Genomic DNA, 21,874 nt, shown 5'->3' on the forward strand with positions numbered 1-21,874 from the left:
GCTGTAGCCCTAAGATTTTAGGGCAAGTAATAAACTCCCAAGCAATTAAGATTTGTTGCATATACATGTAAGTTATAGCAAAGAGCAAAACAAAAAAATGTAGCTAAGCCACAGATGCACCAACCCACATATGCGTGCACACACAAGCACACATACATACTCACACTTAATACTGTTCAATTTGGAAAGCATTGTTGAGCACTTACTGTATACTAGGCCCTGTGCCACTAATTGAGGCAGCTCACCGAACAATCTACCCTCATTGAATTATCTTTGTCAGCCCAGCAAACTGTATTTGTATCATCCAAAAGCTAAGAACAGATTTTACATTTTTAAATTGTTTAAAGAAATCAAAAGAAGAAGACTATATCATGATACATAAAAGTATATGAGAGTCAATATTTTGTGTCTATAAAATTTTTTAAATATTAAAATAATTAAATACTTTTTATTTAAAATGTTTAAAATTGATTTTAGAGAGAGGGAGGGAGGGGGAGGGAGGGAGAGAGAGAGAGAGAGAGAGAGAGAGAGAGAGAGAGAGGAGAAACATTAATCATTTGCCACCCACACCCCGACTGGGGATCAAACCTGCAACCTGGGAATCTGCCCTGACCAGGAATCGAACTTGCCACTGTTTTGATGTACAGATGATGGGCCACACCGGGCTATTTTTCTTTTATTTATTTATTATTGAATTTATTGGGGTGACAATTTTGATGATCAACTTAATACTAACTGGCTTTGGTTAATCGAATTATGTAGGTTTCAGGTGTACAGTTCTACAAATTTCATCTGTATATTATATTGTGTGTTCACCACCCAAAGTCAAGTTTCCTCCCATCACCATTTATACCCCGCTTTAACTTCTTGTACTTCTCCCCTCCCCTCTTTCCCTTTAGTAATCACCATACTATTGTCTGTGTTTGTAAGGTGGTGGTTTTTGTATGTTTTTTTTGCTTACACAATGGAATACTACTTGTAAAAAAGAAGGACATCTTACCTTTTACAACCACATGGATAGACCTGAAGAACTTTATGCTAAGTGAAATAAGCCAGCCAGAGAAAGACAAGTACCATATGATCTCACTTATATGTGGAATCTAATGAACAAATTAAACTGACAAACAAAATAGAAACAGACTCATAGATAGAGAACAGACTGACAGCTGTCAAAGGGTAGGGGCATTGCAGGGCTGGTTAAAAAAGTGAAGGGATTAAACAAAAAAATAATTTTTATTTTTCAGTTAGAGCTTACATATAGTATTACATCATTTAATTCCTTTGCATTTAAAATAATTTTTGATAGATATGTCATTATTGCCATTTTATTTGTATTTTTATTAATTTTTTCTTCTTTTTTAAAATTTTTTCCCTTTATTGAATAAGATATTACAAATGTGTCCTTATCCCCCCAATGTCCCCTCATCCCCCCAATCCTGCCCTCACCCTCACTCCCTGTTGTCCCTATCCATCACTTATGCTTATATGCATGCATACAAGTCCTTTGGTTGATCTTTCCCCCTCATCCCCACCCTTTAGCATTTCATGTAATACTGTTTTGGTGTTGATGAACTCCTTTAGCTTTTCTTGTCTGGGAAGCTCTTTATCTGACCTTCAATTCTAAATGAGAGCTTTGCCAGGTAGAGTGATCTTGGTTGTAGCTCCTTGCTCCAACTTCATCACTTTAAATGGTTTGTGCCAATCTCGTTTGGCCTGCAAAGTTTCTGTTGAGAAATCAGCTGGAAGTCTTATGGAAGCTCTTTTGTAAATAGCTAACTGTTCTTCTCTTGATGCTTTAAAGATTCTCTTTTTGTCTTTAACCTTTGGCATTTTAATTATACTGTGTCTTGGTATCTCTTTGGGTTCATCTTGTTTGGAACTCTCTGTGCTTCCTGGACTTGTCAGTCTTTTTCAAAACTTCACCAGGTTAAGGAAGTCTTCTGTTATTATTTTTTCAAATAGGTTTTTATTTTTTTATTTTTATTTTTTAATTTATTGCTTAAAGTATTACAAAGGGTATTACATATGTGTCCGTTTTATCCCCCTGCCCTAGACAGTCCCCTAGCCTCCCCTACCCCCCAATGTCTTATGTCCACTGGTTATGCTTATATGCATTCATACAAGTCCTTTAGTTGATCTCTTACCCCCCTACCTCCTGCCCCCCAACCCTCCCCGGCCTTCCCGCTGCAGTTTGACAATCTGTTTGAGGCAGCTCTGGCTCTGTATCTATTATTGTTCAAAAGTTTATAATGGTCTCTATTATCCATGAATGAGTGAGATCATGTGGTATTTTTCCTTCATTGACTGGCTTATTTCACTTAGCATAATGCTCTCCAGTTCCATCCATGATGTTGCAAATGGTAAGAGTTCCTTCCTTTTTAGAGCAGCATAGTATTCCATCGTGTAGATGTACCACAGTTTTCTAATCCATTCATCTACTGATGGGCACTTAGGCTGTTTCCAGATCTTAGCTATGGTGAATTCTGCTGCTATGAACATAGGGGTGCATATATCCTTTCTGATTGGTGTTTCTGGTTTCTTGGGATATATCAAATAGGTTTTTAATTTCTTGCTCTTTCTCCTCTCTTTCTGGCACCCCCAGGATGCAAATGTTGGTATGCTTGAAATTGACCTAGAGGCTCCTTAAAGTAATCTCATTTTTAAAAATTCTTTTTTTTTCTTTTTGCTGTTCTGATTTTTTTTTCTGCTTCCTTATCTTCCAAATTTCTGATTTGATCCTCTGCTGTATCTACTCTACTGTTGATTCTCTTTAAAGTATTCTTCATTTCAGTTATTGTATACTTCATTTCTAACTGGTTCTTTTTTTATGGTTTCAATTTTTGTTTTTATGTTTCCTATCTCTTTGTTGAAGTTCTTACTAAGTTCATCTACTCTTACCCTAAGTTTATTGAGCATCCTTATAATCAGTGTTCTGAACTCTGCATCTGGTAGATTGCTTGTCTTCATTTTGTTTAGTTGTTTTTCTGGAGGATCCCTCCCCATGGAGCAGGACTTGTTTCAGCAGGACTCTGGATGAGTGCTGGACGAGTCTGCCTGTTGAGTGTGTCGCTTGTGGAGGTGGTTGGGTGGTGCTGTGGTGTGGTCTGAAGCTGTCCAGAAGCTGTCCACTGGATGAACTGGTTTTGAGGCCTCCTGGGAAATGCATGCCAATGTCAGGCACCACCTGTGCACTACCTGGAGCCACCTGGCATGAGCTACAAAGCCATGTTCAGATACCTGCTACTTGTGCGGGGTTTGTATGTGCCTGTGAGGGTCCAAGCTGTGAACCAAGGCCAGCTGCTAGAGTCAGGCAAAAGTCCACTTAAGGAGAGGTTCAGGGCATGCCAAGGCCAGATGCTGCTTATTTGAGATGTTTTAGGAAAGTTCGTAGCATGAGCCAAGACAGACCATTTGTATGGAAAAACCACTGGAAATGGCTTGGGTGGGCCTGCAAGTTGGGTGGGGTGGTATCTCAGGGAATCACCAGAGGAGTGAACAGTGCTAGCCAGGTTGATGAAGATTCAGATATGGTGCCTACCTGTAGGCTTTTGGGGAGAATAGCTCATCAAAGGCACTGTGGCCTCTGCCAATACTTCTGTCTGGGAGAAAGCTGCCCCTCCAGCTCTTGCTCTGAAGCCAAACAATTCAATTCCTCCCCGTATATTCCTGACATTTTTTGAGCTGCTGTCCTAGTGCTGGAGCTTAGAGGGAGTGAGTCCAAGTAAGTACATGCATAGGGTCTTTAAGAGGATTGCCTAGGGCTCCAGCTGCCCTCCATCTCACTAAACCACAATCCCTGCTGGTTTTTATAGACAGAAACTATGGGGAGTTCTTTTCCTGGCACTGGAACCATAGGCTAGGGACCCTGGTGAGGGGCTGGGACCCCTCGCTTCTCAGGGAAGACCTCTATATATGGGGGTGGGGCCTGCTTTGCAGCCCCTCCTACCAGTCTTCTTTAATTCCCTTGTTGTAGGACTTCCATTCAGCCTGCTATCTGGTGGTTATGAATGATGGTTGTTCTGTAGTTTAGTTGTAAGTTTGATGTGATTGTGGGAGGATACAAATTTACCTACTCCACCATCTTGACTGGAAGCCTATAAACTTTTATTGGGACATAGTTACAGCCATTTATGTCCGTGTCATCTACAGATGATTTCCCAGTTACAACAGCAGAGTTAAGAAGTTGTGATAGAGCCCAGCCAGTGTGGTTCAGTGGTTGGGTATTGACCTGTGAACTAGGAGGTCACAGTTCGATTCCTGGTCAAGAGACATGCCCATGTTTTGGGCTCGATCCCCAGTAGGGGGTATGTAAGAGGCAGCTGATCCATATCCATGCTTCTCTCTCATCTTTTATATTTCTGCTAGAGGCCTGGTGCACGAAATTTGTGCACAGGGGGTGGGGTTCCCTCAGCCCAGCCTGCACCCACTTCAATTGGGGACCCCTCTCACAATCTGGGACCGTTGGCTCTTAACCACTCGCCTGCCTGCCTGATTGCCCCTAACCCCTCTGCCTGCCTGCCTCATCGCCTATAATTGCCTCTGCCTGCCTGCCTAATCAAGCCCCCAACTGCTCTACCCTGCTGACCTGATCTCACCCCCAACTGCCTCTGCCTTCCTGATCACCCCTAACTGCCCTGCCTTGCCAGCCTGATCTCACCCCCAACTGCCCTCCCCTGCCATCCTGATCTCGCCTCTGCCTTCCCGTGCTGGCCTGATCTTACTCCCAATAGCCCTTCCCTGCTGGCCTGATCACCCCTAACCTCTCTGCCTGCCTGCCTCATCACCCATAATTGCCTCTACCTGCATGATCGCCCCTAACTGCCCTCCCCTGCCAGTCTGATCTCACCCCAAACTGCCCTTCTCTGCTGACCTGATTGCCCCTAACTGCCTCTGCCTGCCTGATCACCCCTAACTGCCCTCCCCAGCTGCCCTCCTCTGCCATCCAATTTGTTTCTGATTGGTCAGTTTCTATGCCAGTCAGCATCAAAAGCTCTGCCTCCTAGACAGCCATTGGCTCCTCACAGTTGACCCAGATTTGGTTCTGATTGGTCAGTTTCTATGCCAGTCAGCGTCAAAAGCTCTGCCTTCTAGGCAGCCATTGGTTCCTTATATTCACCCAGATTTGGTTCTGATTGGTCAGTTTCTATGCCAGCCAGCGTCTCTGGGCCTATCAATGGGGCCTGATCAGAAAGGTGGGGCTGATCAGCAGCCCCGGTGGAGGCCTGGAGGGAAATGGAGGTCCGGCTGTTGGCCAGGCCGGGAGAGTAAGAGAGGCAAGTTCTGATCAACGGTTGCCACAGAGGCTATGGATCAGACACTGCCTCTCTCTCTCTGCAGGCCTCTCTCCGGGCCTGATCTGCAGTGCCCTAGGCAGTCAGTGCTGGGTCAGGGCGCCCACAGTGCCCCAGTCAGTGCTGGGTCCACGGCAGCCCAGCACTGACTTCTGGTCTGGTTGAGCCTTCGGTCGTAATCGGTCGTTATGACACTGGCGTTTTATTATATAGATCTCTCTTTCTCCCTTCCTCTCTCTGAAATCAATAAAAACATATTTTTAAAAAAGTTATGATGGAGATAATCTTGTCTGCAAAAATGATATTATTTACTATCGGGCCCTTTACAGAAAAAAGTTTGTCCACCCCTGATCTAGATAATTCAACTTCTTCTTTCCCAATTCCTTTATCATTCAAATATCTCTTTCAATGCTTCATTTCACTGTGTAGGTATTAGAAGTAAGCTTTCCACATTTTACAAATGAGGAAACTGAGGACCAGAAAGGTTAAGAAAGTTAAGGTACTGCTGATGCTTTGTAGTCATGATAATGTCAGGTTGTCATAGAATGTTTTTCCTCAGTTCCTTTATACAAATACAGGGAGGCCATGGATCATTTATATATTATGTTCTTTTAGCACTGAGGAGAGTCCTGAACCCAGACTCTATTATTAGTATTTGTCAATTGATTGAAAAAGCTATGTTAAAAATATAGTTTTTTATCTAAGTCAATTTCCTATTTTGTTGGCAATCTTAAGTATAATTTTTTAAAAAAAAAATTGGTATTACCAAGGATTTTAATGGAAACTTTAAAAAGAAATAAGGCATCATCCTTGTGAAACTGTTCTCTCCTTTAATATAAGCAATCTTATCTTTTTAAGAGGATCTTCTCACTTTATCAGGGAGATTGAACATGGATGTTATCATTTTAATTAAACACTTTTCTTATATTTTGGTTCTTGATGATTTATTATAATCATGGAGAAATGCTGAAATAAAGGAAGATATTTTTGGTATTCCAAATCTACTACCTTCCAATAATGTTAAGGATCTGTGTCCTTTGTAGTCTTATGAAATTAAATTAACCCCCCCACACACACACACTATAAATAAATTACAAATATAGTTTTGGTTATCATCAAGACTAGGTTTCAATGGATTTGAAACATTGCTTCATTTTAAAGAAAGTTCCCTTGGTTCTTACAAAGTCTCTCTCTCTTTCTCCCCATTTTTCTTCTATGGTAAGGTCAGTTAACATGGAAATATGTCATGATGTGAGCAGCATTGAGTGATGTTTTTGGTCATATTTTAGACTATAACTTTTCATATTTTCTGATACAATTGGTGACATTGATCAGAATAGGGTTATCAACTAAATTAATAATTATATGAGTCAATATATATTGGGCATTGATCACTTGCTATGTGCCTGGCACTGTGTTCCATGTGGGGAACACAATGGTGATTATGTGGAACAGGCCATCGGCTTAATTTGAGTAGTATGAAAAGGAAGGCTCTCTTAGTTATAAAAATCTCCCATATAATTAGATTTATCCCTTTGGTTAATGAACCATTCTTAAATACAGATATTTCTCCAGGGTTAATGATTCCTATTAGTCACTCACATTTTATTTTAAATTAGTTTGAGGACCCAATGACAGCTAATGGATAAGCTACTTTGCAGGAATAACGTTTTTGATGGGTGAAGAGGGGAAGGGAGATGAATTTGGAGCAGAGTGTATTGACAAGAAAAGGTCAGCTTGGGTATGATCGGAGAGCAAATGTTATGACACCCAGGGTCTGCTAGGTGTTAGGAGGAATGGATGCAGGAAAGAGAAAGGACAGGAAGGCAAAATTAAGATGGCAAATAGTAAAGGCAACCGTTGATTTTTTCTAGAATCAGCTTTCATAGTGTTTCTTGTGTCCCTTTTCTGAGGTGTGTAAATAGGGTCGCTCAAAAGAATCCTCAGAATTTTTTTGGGCTGTGAATAGCCTGGGTTATCTGGCTCATGCTTAGAGTCTGGCTTTGCTCCAGAAATTTTTCACCGTGCTCCAAGAACCCCGTGGGTATATTTGTCTCCTCATTGATCTCAGAGTTGCTTCAACAGCCTTTCTTTCTCACCATTTTGTGTGGCCTCCTGAAACTGGGCCTATGACCAAAGAGAGTGACATGTCCACAGGGGAGTTCAAGTATTCCATTAAGGGTGCGATGTGGTCTGACTTCCTCTCTAAGACCCTCCAAACAGGCACCCAACAGTTATTCTAAATCCTTGGAAGAAGTCATGTTTCTACTTCCCTGTGTAGTATACAGTCAATATTTATTCATCATGTAGTCTGGACCAAGGCATAAAAAGTGCTTTACGTATGTCATCCTGAATCACTGCAGACAACCTTATGAAGTAGGTACTGGTTTTTCCCCTTCAAACTATATCTGATGAAAAGGAGGGTGTGTTAGGATTACATCCAACTACAGCTAATAGAAAACATGTCATACAGTGCCTTAAATAAGGGGTTTATTTTCCTCCTGTCCTGGAGGGGGGAAAAGGCATTTCAGGCCTGATATGGTGGGATTCAGATACCATTAATGCTTCTTTCCAGCATCTTTAGCATGTAGATTGCTCTCTCATGTTTATTGCCTGTTATAACTGCTCTACCCTTGGCATTGCATCAGCATTACAGAGAGGAAGAAGAGGAAAGGCTAAAACAGTGGTTCTCACTTGGGTGTGATTTTGTCCCTAAGAGATATTTGGCAACACCTGGAGACAGTTTTGGTTGTCACAGCCTTGGTGTGTGTGTGTGTGTGTGTGTGTGTGTGTGTGTGTGTGTGTGTGTGTTTTGCTACTAGCATCTAGGGTGTAGAAGCCAAAGATGCTGCTAATCTACAGTGCACAGGACAGTGCTCACAACAAGAATTATCTGGTCTGAAATGTCAGTAGTGCTAAGGGAGAGAAACTGGCATAAAGGCAGAAAGCATATGCCAGGCAAGTCTATCCTCTTTGAAAATGGATTCGTGAAAGTGGACCAAAGACTTGGTTGTATGTAATTGGCCTGAATCTCATCCCACAGCCAACTTTAGCTGCAAAGGAAGCTGGGAAATACATCTATTTTTTGTTGGGTCCATTATCACCACAAGCAGGATTTGGGTCTGATAGTAAGGGAAGGAAAGGAGAATGGAGATTGGGTAGACAATAGGCGGTTGTCATGAGCATACTCTTTCCAGAGGTTTGTGTGAATAAGGGATGTGGATACATGCACTGGTTAAGGAAAACTGGAATTTTTTTATCAACCACAGTTGGCTAGGAAATATTTTTTGCAGGACATAATATACAGTCTACTACCTATTAATGCCACTGTTCTCTCAGTATTTGCAGTGGGACTTGCCTTTGTTTCTTGTCCATGTAGCCTCTGAGGCAATTGATTTCAGGCCTGCCTCACTAATACTTTTTTACCCTTCAACAAGTCAGTAAACTGTTGATGCTTCATTTCTCTTATTCCGAAAAAAAAGGTGATGTGATCACTATTTGCCTTAAAGTGTATATCAGTTAGAGTTTATTCAGGAATAGAGATGCCCTTCTAAGTATATGAAGCAGGAAGATATGTAATATGGGGAATTGCAGGCTTATGCAACCATTGGGAAGGCTGGGAAGTGAAGAGCAGAGTCTGCCAATGATGTCTGCTGCACTAACACAAAAGGGGTCTTCTCAGGAGAATGCCTGGAAGCTTCTGACAAAGTGTTGTATTTGCTGTCTGCGGATGTCTTTGTACCTGTCCCTGGCTACCAACAGTGACTGCTAGTGCTTCTAATTGGCAGAGTCTAACCTGGAACCATGCCCATGGAATTCTGGGAGATGTAGTTCTGAAGCTTCTCAGGGAAGAATAGAGAATGGGGTGGAGTGGGATGATGTGGAATTGACAGCAGATTGGCAGAAGGAGCATTTAAGTTTGAATAAAGACATTTATTTGGCACATTTTGGGAAGAAGAGAATTCTGTTCAGATTTTGGCAATGTTGCTACTAATATTATTACCTTATTCAACCTCTGTGTCCTTGGAAGATGAATAGGAATTGTTTCTCTGCTCTGGCTCTGTTCAAGTTATGGTGTTGCTAAATAAATAAATAGATAAATAAAAGGATTCAATGACCTGCATAGCTGGTGCAGAAGATAATATATTCTGTGTAGCTTCATAATGCAGTGTGTGTGGGGGGTGGTCTCAGAGCGTGAGGTTTAGAAAACAATGCATAATTCACCAGTATGCCGTGGAAAGACCAGTGTTCAGAAAACAGTTGTGGATGACTCAGCTTGTACATGTCTTTATTTTGAGGGAAACTGTCTGGATCTCTTTATTTGCTGTAGGTATGTTTGCGGCTTGTGGTGAGCTGATAAAATACAATGAGGTATTAAATACAATGAGGAAAATAATAAAACCATCTTGGAACATGGTAACCTATAGACAGATGCCATATTGTTTGGTGTTGAGGAGAGAGTTGTAATCTCTACTTATCTGGTATCTGGGTCACATCAGGCTTTCAGTGTAACTCATTGGGCTTTGAAGGCAGAATTTGACCTATGCTATATTTGCGTCTCTGGAACAGCAAACCCCATTATAACTGTGTCCTACGGCACTTGTAAAATCCTTTCTGAGTCTTGAGTTTCAGGTGTCTGCTGATATTTAACATTTGAATTATGTCAAAGAAGATAAGGAAAATGTACTATCTTAATTCTATTTATATTTTGAGTGAAGAAAATTGAAAGGGAATGAAGGAAAAAACTCGTTACCAAGAGCAGTATGTAAAGGTCACTGGTTTAGCTTTGCTGGAAAAATACTCGTTTTTGGGGTTGCCTGGAGTCTTATCTTGGCAAAGCTGGAGGCAAAGCTGGTGGCGAAGCTGGTGATGAGGATTTGTGTGCAAGTGATTTTTGATTTATTCAGCAAGTGCTCCCAAGAGAAACCAGCAAGGGAATATGGGTGAAGCCAGACAGGGAAGGGTGAGAGATGGGCAAGGGTGCAATTTCCGGAGAAATCTCAGACAGCCTGATCCTTGGGGGAACTCTGGAGCACCAGTTATACCTTGAAGTTTGTCTGAACTGCAGCAACGGAGCTGCTGGGCATTCATGCTCCTACACAGTCAGTCACTAGCTGAGGGCTGCTGGTGTGGGGTTGTGTTTGGAAACAGATAAACTCCCAGGGACCTCCGAAGAGTCTCAGGTGCTGGCCATTAGATAGGAGAAAGATCCCAGCTGGCGTGGCTCAGTGGTTGAGTGTCCAGGAGGTCATGGTTCGATTCCCAGTCAGGGCACATGCCCCGGTTGCGGGCTTGATGCCCAGTGTGGGGCATGCAGGAAGCAGCTGATCAATGATTCTCTCTCATCATTGGTGCTTCTATCTCTCTCTCCCTCTCCCTTCCTTTCTGAAATCAATAAAAAATATATTGTAAAAAAAGAAAGGAAAAAGAATATTGATGCTGGGGAGGGGATGTACAGAAGTGATTATAGGGATCCCAGTAGATTGGGGAAAGCCCCAATAATGTACTTACTCTTCGAGTACACTGCTCTTTTGTTTTTATGAAACCCAGAATCTGAGGAGAGGAGAGAGAAAAATTTTCACTTGCAAATGCAAGGGTTGGAAAACCTTTTCTATAAAGGGCCAGGTAGTAATATTTGAGGCTTTGTTGGCCACAGAGTTTCTGTTCCAACTAGTCAACAGTCAACAACATCATTATGGGTGCAAACGCAGCCATAGATTACATGTAAATGAGTGGGCATGGCAGTGTCACAATAAAGCTTTATAAAAGCAGATGTGACGGAGGGAGGGAGGAATAGATTTGGCCTAGGAGCCATAGTTTGTCTGTTCCTCCTGTGGAGGTTCCTTGTATGTGCCTAAGGTGATTGCTTTATCCATTCTGTATATGCTGCAAAACACAGGGAATAATTAGGATGGCTGTCAAAAGGATGGTTATAATGCATCTTAAATTAGGCTGGACCCCCTACCTCAAGTCTTTCACCATTCACAATTTTGCATGGATAATCTTGCTGAAGTGTGGCTCTTCTCATTTTACTCTTGCTAAAAATATTTAGTTCTCTGTTATCTGTAAAATCAAATCTAGCCTCTTTAGCATGGCATTCGGGAATCCCTGTGATCTAGCTCAAGCAGTTTTTCTGTACTGTTCTCTGCTTCCCGCCCATGTGCTTCCTGGTCCAAGTATAGCAACTACTCACCCTCTCTCCCACATGCCCTTTGTTTCCATCTCCCTGACTTTGCCCCTGCTGCTTCCTCTCCTGGAGTGCCCTTCTGCTCAGCTCTGCAATTTGAAATCCCAACCATTCTATTAAGAGTCAGTTTGGCCCCTGCTCCATTAAGCATTCTCCTCATGTGGAAATAGTCTCTGCTCTGGACTTTGATAACATTAGTGTCTATTTTTATGAAAATCTTTATTTTATTTATGTTATACATATAGTTATTTGCTATATTCACTATAGTTTTTTTTTTCAGTATTTTAGGGCAGTGACTAACAATTTTTTTGCCCTTCACAGTGGGTTGCATATAGTAGACATTCAGTAAATGTAGTTTTCAGGTGAAGGTTGCATTCCTACATCCTGTGATTATTAATGGTGTAAGTGCTGAAACGCTGACATAAATTTTCTTTTTCCTTTCTGTAGGCAAGAGCTGTTTTGTCCAAAGTTGGCTATCCTGAGTTTATAATGAATGATACTTATGTTAATGAAGACCTCAAAGCAGTAAGTGCTAAATTTACTGTATTTTTTTTCCTGGCAAGTTTTACTGGCCTCATGCCTTTCAACTAACCCAAGTCCAAGCAATTAAACCTGGCGGTGCCAGAAAAGCACCAACTTCTTATTCATTCCTTGGCTAGGTATGAGCCTTAATATTCAGGCATATCACAAGATTTAGAACAGATTAAAAATAAAGGAAGTGTCAGAAAGAATGTATGGCTGAGCAGGTACCATAAAGCAAAAACACTTGGATTTGGCCTAATTTAATCGTAAAGGAAAGAATGAAACAAATTGCGTATTTTGCAATTAGTGGGCATGCTCTTATGGTGAATGTATATTTGTTGTTAAACAATCTTTATGTGCTTCATTCATATTAAATGACTAGTAATAAATCTGCCAGCTAAGCGTTAACTTCATTAAACTTTGTGAGTGAGTGTTTTTGCAAATTAAGTGCGTATATATATGACTGTAATTTATTGTGACTTGGACTGTATATTTGCAGTAATTTAGTGATGTAAGAATACTAATAATTCTTTTTTATTCCAGTATTTTGGGACATGTATTTTCCAATAGATGTATTCACTACAGGTATTTCTACTCACAACCACTGTTATTTCCTTTTCTTTAAATACTTCTGATAAAGAATTGTGATTCCTTACAAAACCCCTGTCTGTACCATTCACTGGATTATCTTGTAAAAGTACTTTTTTAAAGAATTCTTTAAATAACTGGTTCTGAGGTATAGCTCTTTCCTGAAATTGAGGTTTGACAATTGTATATCTGAAAGCAATTCCAGCTTTGTAGATGAATGTCAGAATTTTGCAAGATTATTCAAAAGTGAGAGAAGGCTTTAATTAGAAAGTTTTTCCTTTGGGCTCTAAGATATGCCCTTCCAAGTATTGATCTAGTTGTCATGGAGGAAGATAATTATGCTTCACAGTATCACAAAGTTCAGACAACCCATCTTATTCTACATTGTTTTGATGCTGAAAAAACTCACAGTTATTATGATAATTAAAAATACTAATGCACTTGACACATTCGTGTACGTTATCTTTTAAGCATCACAGTGATCCTCTGAAGTACATGGAGCTTAGCCCCGTTTCGCAGAAAAGGAAGTAGAGACTCAAAGAAGTTAAATGATTTCCTCAGTCCACACTGAGTATCAGAGCCGGGACTGAAATCTGGGCCTAGGAAGCTCTGCCTGTAACCTGGAAAGGGGTTCTGCAGGGTCCTTGTCAGGGAGCCGTGCTGGAGGGATAGAGGGGTAGGTTTGAAGAATTGGTGGGAGCTGCTTGCCTAGAGCTGGTTGGAAGGGAGGAGAGAAGAGGGGAGGTTATATTGTCCAGTGGTTAACAGCACAGGCTTTAGAGTGGTTCTGCCTCTTCCACTTACTAGTTTGGTTTTGTGTAGCTTGCATAACTTCATTTAGCTTCCTTTTGGTTATATGGATACTGGAGATAATAATAACCAAGTCTTAGTATTGCTGGGATGATTAAGGGAGATTATATGAATGTAAAAGCACCTACCATAATGACTGGCACATATGTAGGCTCCCTATAAGTGGTAGCTGTTACTTTGTGGATTAGTATGAGAACTGTTGCTGCTAAGAAGAACATCATCAGGGCACCAAGTATCATTGCAGGAGAACCTATACAATTACATGTGATCAGCAAATATTCCGAGTCAAGGATACAGATAAGAAGGTTTGAGAGGCAATTTGGTGTAGCGGTCTACCGTTTAGTAACTATGTGAACTAGGATCTCTGTGGTTAAGTTTCCTCATGTCAAAATGGAGATAACAATAATCCTTCCCTTATAAAGCTGCTGTGGGGATCAGATAAGTTAACATATTTAAAGTATTTAGAACTGATCCTGGGGCACAATAAGCACAGTATAAGAGTTAGTTATGACATCTTCAGTTTGCACTTAGGATACTAAATTATTTTTGTTTGGAAAAGTCATTGTGAATTAACTCATCTACTATCCAGGTATCTCAAATTGATTGAAAAGGCTGTATAAAGGGAACGGTCTCAACCTTTAATCAAATAAGATAGTATTTAGGCCTCACTCACACTATTTAGTTGATCATGTTTTGTTGACAGTGTGCAGCTGTTTAAAGTCAGTGCCCCACACTTATGGACTCACTGAATGTGGTACCTTTTGTAAAAAGAACCCAGATGCAGTGTTGTGTATTTCCCCTCATTTCTCCAAGGTCTGAATGGAAGCCATTAGATACCAAGATTTGTAAGCACTTTTGTGAAGAAATGGTTTTTCTGTAACTCACTGCCAAAGCAGACACAGTTGCCCGGCTGGCATGGCTCGGTGGTTGAGTGTCAACCTATGAACCAGGAGGTCACGGTTCGATGCCCGGGTTCTGGGCTTGGTCCCCAGTGGGGGGCGTACAGGAGGCAACTGATCAATGATTCCCTCTCATCATTGATGTTTCTATCTCTTTCTCCCTCTCCCTTCCTCTATGAAATCAATAAATTTTTTTTAAAAAAAGCAGACACAATTACACCCAAGAGTTTCTAACACTTTAAAAAACAGACAGTGGCCGAAACCGGTTTGGCTCAGTGGATAGAGCGTCAGCCTACGGACTGAAAGGTCCCAGGTTCGATTCTGGTCAAGGGCATGTACCTTGGTTGCGGGCACATCCCCAGTAGGAGATGTGCAGGAGGCAGCTGATCGATGTTTCTCTCTCATTGATGTTTCTAACTCTCTATCTCTCTCCCTTCCTCTCTGTAAAAAATCAATAAAATATATTAAAAAAAAACAGACAGTGAAAAAAAAATCCAAATACATGAAAATAAAATACATTTGTGTTTGGAAACTGATAGAGAAAATGAATAAAATGCAACTTGAAAATAGGTAAAGGATGCTTGCTTGATGTGATAGCAATAGTGTCACTGATGTTAATAGCAAAAGGACTAAAGTACTGCAGGTACACAATGGGACTGTATTTTCAGTTTGGAGAAATACGTAGATAAGGACTACTATAGGCCTATAAGAAATGTCTGGTTATACAAGCTCTGAGCATGAGAGAGACTTTCACAAATGAAAACAGCTTAGTTTATTTGACACAAGTGAAGATATGGTTTACCAGGTACAAACGCAAAAGGAAAGAGGATAGACATTAGGTAATGGATTAGAAGAAGGTCAAGGAGAAAGGCTGAAAACTGAAATTGGACCTGTGTTGAGATAAGAGCAAATGGGAAAGAACTTAGAGGCAAAGGTAAAGAATTAGAGAAAATTTGCCCCCCCCCCCTTTGAGGAAGAGAAGATAAATTGATACTCCCAATTTTTTTTTCTGAATAATGATCTTTTTGTAGTCTTTGAAAAGAGCAAGAATAAAGGAAATGTCCTTTATGTGAACCCCCAGTAGCATACAGGAAAGCCTACTAATTAGCCAAAAAAGGTAGGTGTCAGTACATTTTCAAATTAGCCTTACTAACTGGTCCTTTATTGATCCTTGGTGGATATAGACTCAAGACTGGTATGATATCAACCTTGGAAAGATTACTGTATCATTAAGAAAAGCCCAGACCACACTAGGTATTTCAAAGAGAGGAGATTTAATATAGGAGATAGTTGGGAAGGCAGAAATCAGGAAGGTGAGGTAGACCAGAGATAATAACTTCAGGAAGCTACTACCATCCCTGTATCTAGGGCACAAAAGGAAGTGATGGTACCATCATTTAGGAGACCAGAGGAGGAACTGCCATTTTAGCTGGGGCTGTGAGGAGGAGATGAAGATTCTTCTACAGTCAATGTCAGAAAAAGAAAAAGGAGAGAAAGAATGAAAGAGATCAAATACAGAATTCTTTCCCCTCGTGCCACCTGCTGATTTCCCCCAGTCCCTCCTATTGGCAGGGGGCTAACTGGCAATGGAGCCTGAGAAACATAGTTTTCAGATGCCCAGCCCCAGCATTATAGAACAGAGTAAAAAGGTGGGCATGTATCTGAGAGACAATAAGTAAGTAATCGACACCATTAGGCACTTTTCTCATTCTTGTGAAAGCCAGCAGAGAATTGTAGTAGAGACTAAAGTTAAAATCACAGCTGACATCCATTTACTTAGGAGAATTGGACATGGGTAACTTATAAAAAAATACATTTTTCAACTGATTTTTAGAGAGAGAGGAAGGGAAAGAGAGAGAAACACAGATGTGAGAGCAAAACATTGATCAGCTGCCTCCTACACGCCCCTTACTAGGGATCAAGCCCTCAACCTGGGCATGTGCCCTAAACGGGAATTGAACCAGTAACCTTTTGGTGTACTGTACAGGATAATGCTAACCAACTGAGCCACACTAGCCAGGGCTGGATATGGGTAAATTTTCAGAAAAGATCAATGTTTCTGGTGAATGATACGTCCTCCTATCTAATAAAAGAGAAACATGGTAATTAGCCATACCTCTGCTACCCTTCCCATTGGCTAATCAGGGCAATATACAAATTAACTGCCAGCCAAGATGGCGGCCGGCAGCCACGCAGCTTAAAGGGAACATGAGGCTTGCTTGCTTCAGTGACGGAGGAATCCAACGTTCCCCGCCTGTCTTGCCAGCCTCTGAGCTTGCGGTTTGAAACATTATAGAAGCTAAACAAATATAGAAGCTAAACAAAACCCCAGAAACCTGCTTTCAGCCAGCCAGGATCTCAGAGCTGGAGTTGAAACAGTGTTTCGATTATAGAACCCAAACAAACCAGATACCTGCTTTCAGCATTCGAGGCCTAAGAGCTGGAGCCAAGCCTCAGAGCTAAAGCTGGCCCAGAATTAAAAAAAAAAAAAAAGAAAAAAAGGAGCAGTTGGGAGCTTCAGTCACCCGCCAGCCTGAAAACAGCCCTCAGCCCCTCACCCAGACTGGTCAGGCACCCCAGTGGAGACCCCCACCCTGAAGGGTGTGTGACCAGCTGCAAACAGCCATCATCCCCTCACCCAGGCTGGCCAGGCACCCCAATGGGGGCCCCCACCCTGATTCAGGACACCCTTCAGGGCAAACCAGCCAGCCCCCACCCGTGCACCAGGCCTCTATCCTATATAGTAAAAGGGTAATATGCCTCCCAGCACCGGGATCAGCGGAGCCTCAAGGCCTCCCGGCACCGGGTTCAGCGTGACAGGGGGCAGCGCTCAAACCCTCTGATCGCCCTGAGGCTCTGTGTGTGACGGGGGCAGGGCCACAACCTCCCTATCCACCCTGCTCTGTTCGTGACAGGGGAAGGCGCCCCAACCCCCTGATCAGCCCTGCTCTGTGCCTGATGGGGGGAGCTCCGCAACCCCCTGATCGCCCTGCAGCTCTGTGTGTGACAGGGTGTGGCGCCCCAACCCCCGCCCCCCCACAGGCCCTGCTCTGTGTGTGACGGGGTAGAGCCATAGCCTCCCCATTGGCCCTGCCCTGAGTGTGACAGGGTGTGGCACCCCAACCCCCTGATCCACCCTGCTCTGTGTGTGACAGGGGGCGGTGCCCCAACCCCCCAATCGGCCCTACCCTGAGTGTGACTGAGGGTGACATCGCAACCTCCCAATCCGCCCTGCTCTGTGCATGACAGGGGGCGGCACCCCAACTCCCCAATCGGCCCTGCTCTGAGCCCGACCAGGTTCTGCACCTTGGGATTGGGCCTTCCCTCTGCCACCTGGGAGCAGGCCTAAGCCAGCAGGTCGTTATCTCCTGAGGGGTCCCAGACTGTGAGAGGGCACAGGCCGGGCTGAGGGAACCCTTCTCCCCCCTGAGTGCACAAATTTTTGTGCACCGGGCCTCTAGTTTACACTAATCAAAGAGAAACATGCAAATTGGTATCACTCTGCTAAGCCCACCAGTCAATCAGGATGAGCATGCAAATTAACCCAACAAAGATGGCGGTTAGTTTGCATATGCAGGTGTGGAACGAAGACTGAAGACACTGAAGACTGAAGACAACTGAAGACTGAAGAGGCTTGCCTTCTCTGCTGTGGCTGGAGTGAAGGCCTGGGTCCCAGGTGCCAGAGGAAAACTGGCAGGGGAAGGAAGGCCTATTGCACGAATCTCTTTGTACAATGGGCCTCTAGTATATACATAAACATATATATACATATAGAGAGGTATAGGTATTATGTGAACTCACATAATATTCTCTAGAGTGGGTCTTGGTCTGCTCTGGCCAGTGGAATATATATATATATATATATATATATATATATATATATATATATGTAATAATGTATAACTATTTATATGTGTTGTGTGTTTTATGTGTATATAAATGATAGTGCTACTGCCACTATGCAAGAGTGAGGTAATATTTAGGTGGAATGCTCCAGAAAGACAGGTTGTTAAAACATTGAAATGCCTCTGTACTATTTAGTAGAAGACCAAAATAAAACATTGCCTTCAGCCCTCCCAAGTGATCTCTGGCCACCATGGCCTTGGAGAGCCAGGAGTGGGCATTGGAAGGGGATATCCACCAACCTTCCAGCCAGCCCTCTGTAACTCCCACGCCCTGGCTTTCATCTAGAGTGCTCCACTGGCCAGAGCAGACCAAGACTTGCCTTTACTCCTGGTGGTGGCAACAGGGCATCTGGTGCCATCTAGTTCCTGTTTGGTGTGCTACCTACTGCTACCTCACCTTTATTTGGCTGCTTGTGGGAACTGCATCTTCCGCAGTGTACCGTATATGTAGGTTGTTAAACAGTTTGAATGTAGGTGTGTACACACATGCACACACACTCACACTACTTATGGACAAAGCCATCTAAAAACAATCTTGCATATTACTTTCCTATTTAAATAAGGGAAAACATAAATAAAAAATCTGGATGCATTAAGTATTCAGAAAGTTCTTTGTGTGCTTAACATAAAATCTTTCTTATACATATTTGGATATATCTCTGAGTCTCTTTAAATGGATTTAACATAAACAGAAAGTATTCTAGAATCTATACTTCTATTGACTTATGTAGTGTTTAATCAACATGTACTTAGTGATTCTGCAGAGAAGCTGAACACACGTGCTCTGCCCTTATTACATGTTCTTTGCCTTTGGTGGGGGGATTAGCTTTATTCTGTTTAGTCTGTGGCATTTGGTGAGAAATTTAGATTCCCCTAAATTTTATGATCTGGATAGCTATTCTTAGGAAAGGACAGAAGAGCCCCAATTAATTTTGCAAAGGTCACTCAATTGAAAAGTCAGGCGATGGAATTGATTAAAAGTCATTACCAACTTGACTTAGATTTTCACCAGTAACTAAAAGGACAAGAGGCTGTTCAGCCAACAATTGTCCCTTGCAGAGTTTAAACATTTTTTGAAGATTACATGTGGTTTTAAAATATTCATGTGCATTCATTTTTGTTGCTATCTCTACAAGTGGAACTTTCCCAGTGGTTGCTGAGTTGCATAGTTGTTTACTCAAGGGCCTGTTAAAATATTTGAAATTATTAAAGTATTCTCACATGGTGGAAATTTGGGAAATAGAGAAAAGGCATGCGATAGTACCTGTGATATTGGTGCTCGGACATACGAATACGTAATTCCGTTTTAGTGTCTTCTTTCTTTCTATTTTTATAGCTGTAATTGATGTTTATATATAATTTTGTATACTGACCTTTATCATTTTGTCCTTGTCTTCTGTAGCCTTCATTACCATTATTTTAACAGCTGTCTATTTTAAGTAAACTAAACTGTACCATGATTTATTTAGTCAGTGCTTCTCTTACCGTAATTCTTACCTTTTCCTCCTTCTTCCCTGTACTCCTTCTGTTAAATCACTGGTTTTCTTAGTAAGACTAATGAAAATAACATTGAAGTAGGAACCTAATGATTTGGACCGTATGGCTTTGCCAAGTTGCGTAATTTCTCTAACTGTGTCCCATCTATCACAAGGTAATAACTGCGGCTGACCTCTTCCTACCCCCACACTTAACCTGTCTCACAGGAAAAAGTAAAATTTGTCTCTTATCACCTGTAACTTCCATTAAATAAATGGAATAGATCAACTAAACCAGGCTAAGAAACAGTAAATACTATGCATTTCATAAAACCGATTTTAAGTTGTTCTTCTAAACATAGATGAGAAGCTGTTGACAAATTGTAATTACTTACTTCTGAGTTTTGGTCCTCATGGTTATTTTCATGGATGTGGTAGGACCTTATTTACTTAAAAGTATTTTTAGCCATGGGACTCTTCTTTAGGAAACATTTGGTTGGTTTTTCTTTCGATATCTGTAGAACAACCCGAACGTCAAGTTTTTTTCTCTCAGATGAACAGGATAATCTCACAAATAGCAAACTCTTCTAAAAGTAACAACTGACTCCACTGATATTACCAAAAATGCTAAAATTTTTTTAAAAATATGTTTTTATTGATTTTTTTAGAGAGGGTGGGGGGGAGAGAGAGAGAGAAACATCAATGTGGGAGAGAAACATCAATCAGTTGCCTCCCATATGCACCCACAACCTGGGCATGTGCCCTGACCAGAAATTGAACCAGTGACCCTTTGGTGCACAGGATGTAGCTCTAACCAACTGACCCACCCAGCCAGGGCAAAAAGTTAATATTTTTGACAGAAATTCCTTTGGTAGAATTTCCTGGAAATTGTTCTGAACCCAAGAATGTATCTGAATTTTCTGTTACAGTCATATTCTGAGAGTTCTGGCAGAACTATCTTGGGAACAAAATGGAAAAAAGCTAAGGGTTGAATAGTGGACACAATTTGTAAACTGGGAATGCATTAGGATTATTAGATGAGGTTGCTTCCTAAAACAAGGCACTTACTCTGTTTCTTCTGAGGCTGAGTACAAATACCTACCTTAAAATACAATTGATTATAAGATTTCCTTTTAATATGAAGAATAGCAAACATTGGGAAAGTATGTAAAATCATATTTTGAACAAATAGCTTTAACAAACATTAAACATATTGCCATATTTTTATACATGCACACACATATTTTAAATGAATAAAACAGATATATTGGAAATTGTTTGTGCACTTGTCTTTGACCTAATGTCCTTCTCCCCTGCCTTCTTCTTCCCTAGGTATAAACACTATTTTGAATTCAGTGTTTATCATTCACATGCATTTCTTTATGCTTTTGCTAAAGATAGGTTCATATCTATAAGCAACATGCATTATTGTTTTACATGTTATAAAATTTTAAATTCTTTCATACATATAACTTGTCTTACTCAGCATTGCTTTTCAGATGATTTCATATTCATGCATACAGACCATTTGCTCAAACTGCCGTATTGTTTTCCATTATGTGATTATACCACAATTTATTTATTTATCAGCTACCCCCATAAGATGATTGATGGAGGGACAATTTAAAGTCATTTCTTTAAAACTGGTTGGTCAAGTAGAACACCAAGGATGCCAGAATTTGGTATTTTCATTACTGCCTTTCCTACCTGGGCTTTTAGTTATTTTACTCCTTTCTTTCTATTTTGGCCTGGTCCCCTGAAAAGACTAAGCTGAATCACTAACAAAAGTTACTCTACAGACATAATGGGTACCCACTATATGTTAGGGTAGAGATAAACCTAAGCCAGATATTGGCCAACAAATAGGCCGCTGTCAAGTCTATAATCATGAAGTTGTAAATATACATTCATATCTGTACTGCAATCCCCGTGGGTTTTCTGTACATTCACTTGCTGCACTTTAATTTTTACCTATAAAAGAGTTTCATGGTTTAAATTTACAAAATATAACAACTAATAAGGATTTAATTACTCTTAGTTATTTGCTTATTACAATGTATATTTTTCTTGTTTTATTTGATACAATATTATATTTTAAGACCAAAGCATTAGAGATCATTAAAACCATAGCTTTTACTTTTACACAGATATTATTTACAATGTTTTAGCTAAATACTGCTAATTTTATGTAGAGAGT

General features: G+C 41.1%; 1 protein-coding gene across 2 annotated transcripts in view; it reads left to right on the forward strand.

Moving 5' to 3' along the window:
• Nucleotides 1-21,874, forward strand: part of PHEX (phosphate regulating endopeptidase X-linked) — a gene marked incomplete at both ends in the record, with an annotated part of 199,983 nt that overhangs the window by 118,019 nt on the left and 60,090 nt on the right. For both annotated transcript variants that reach the window (XM_081081267.1, XM_081081268.1), the window contains one exon: nucleotides 11,926-12,003. In XM_081081267.1, coding sequence (XP_080937393.1) covers nucleotides 11,926-12,003 — 78 coding nt within the window. The remainder of the gene's footprint in view (nucleotides 1-11,925; nucleotides 12,004-21,874) is intronic.

The sequence above is a fragment of the Myotis nattereri genome (assembly GCF_964212035.1).
Source record: "Myotis nattereri genome assembly, chromosome: X".
Lineage (NCBI taxonomy): Eukaryota > Metazoa > Chordata > Mammalia > Chiroptera > Vespertilionidae > Myotis > Myotis nattereri.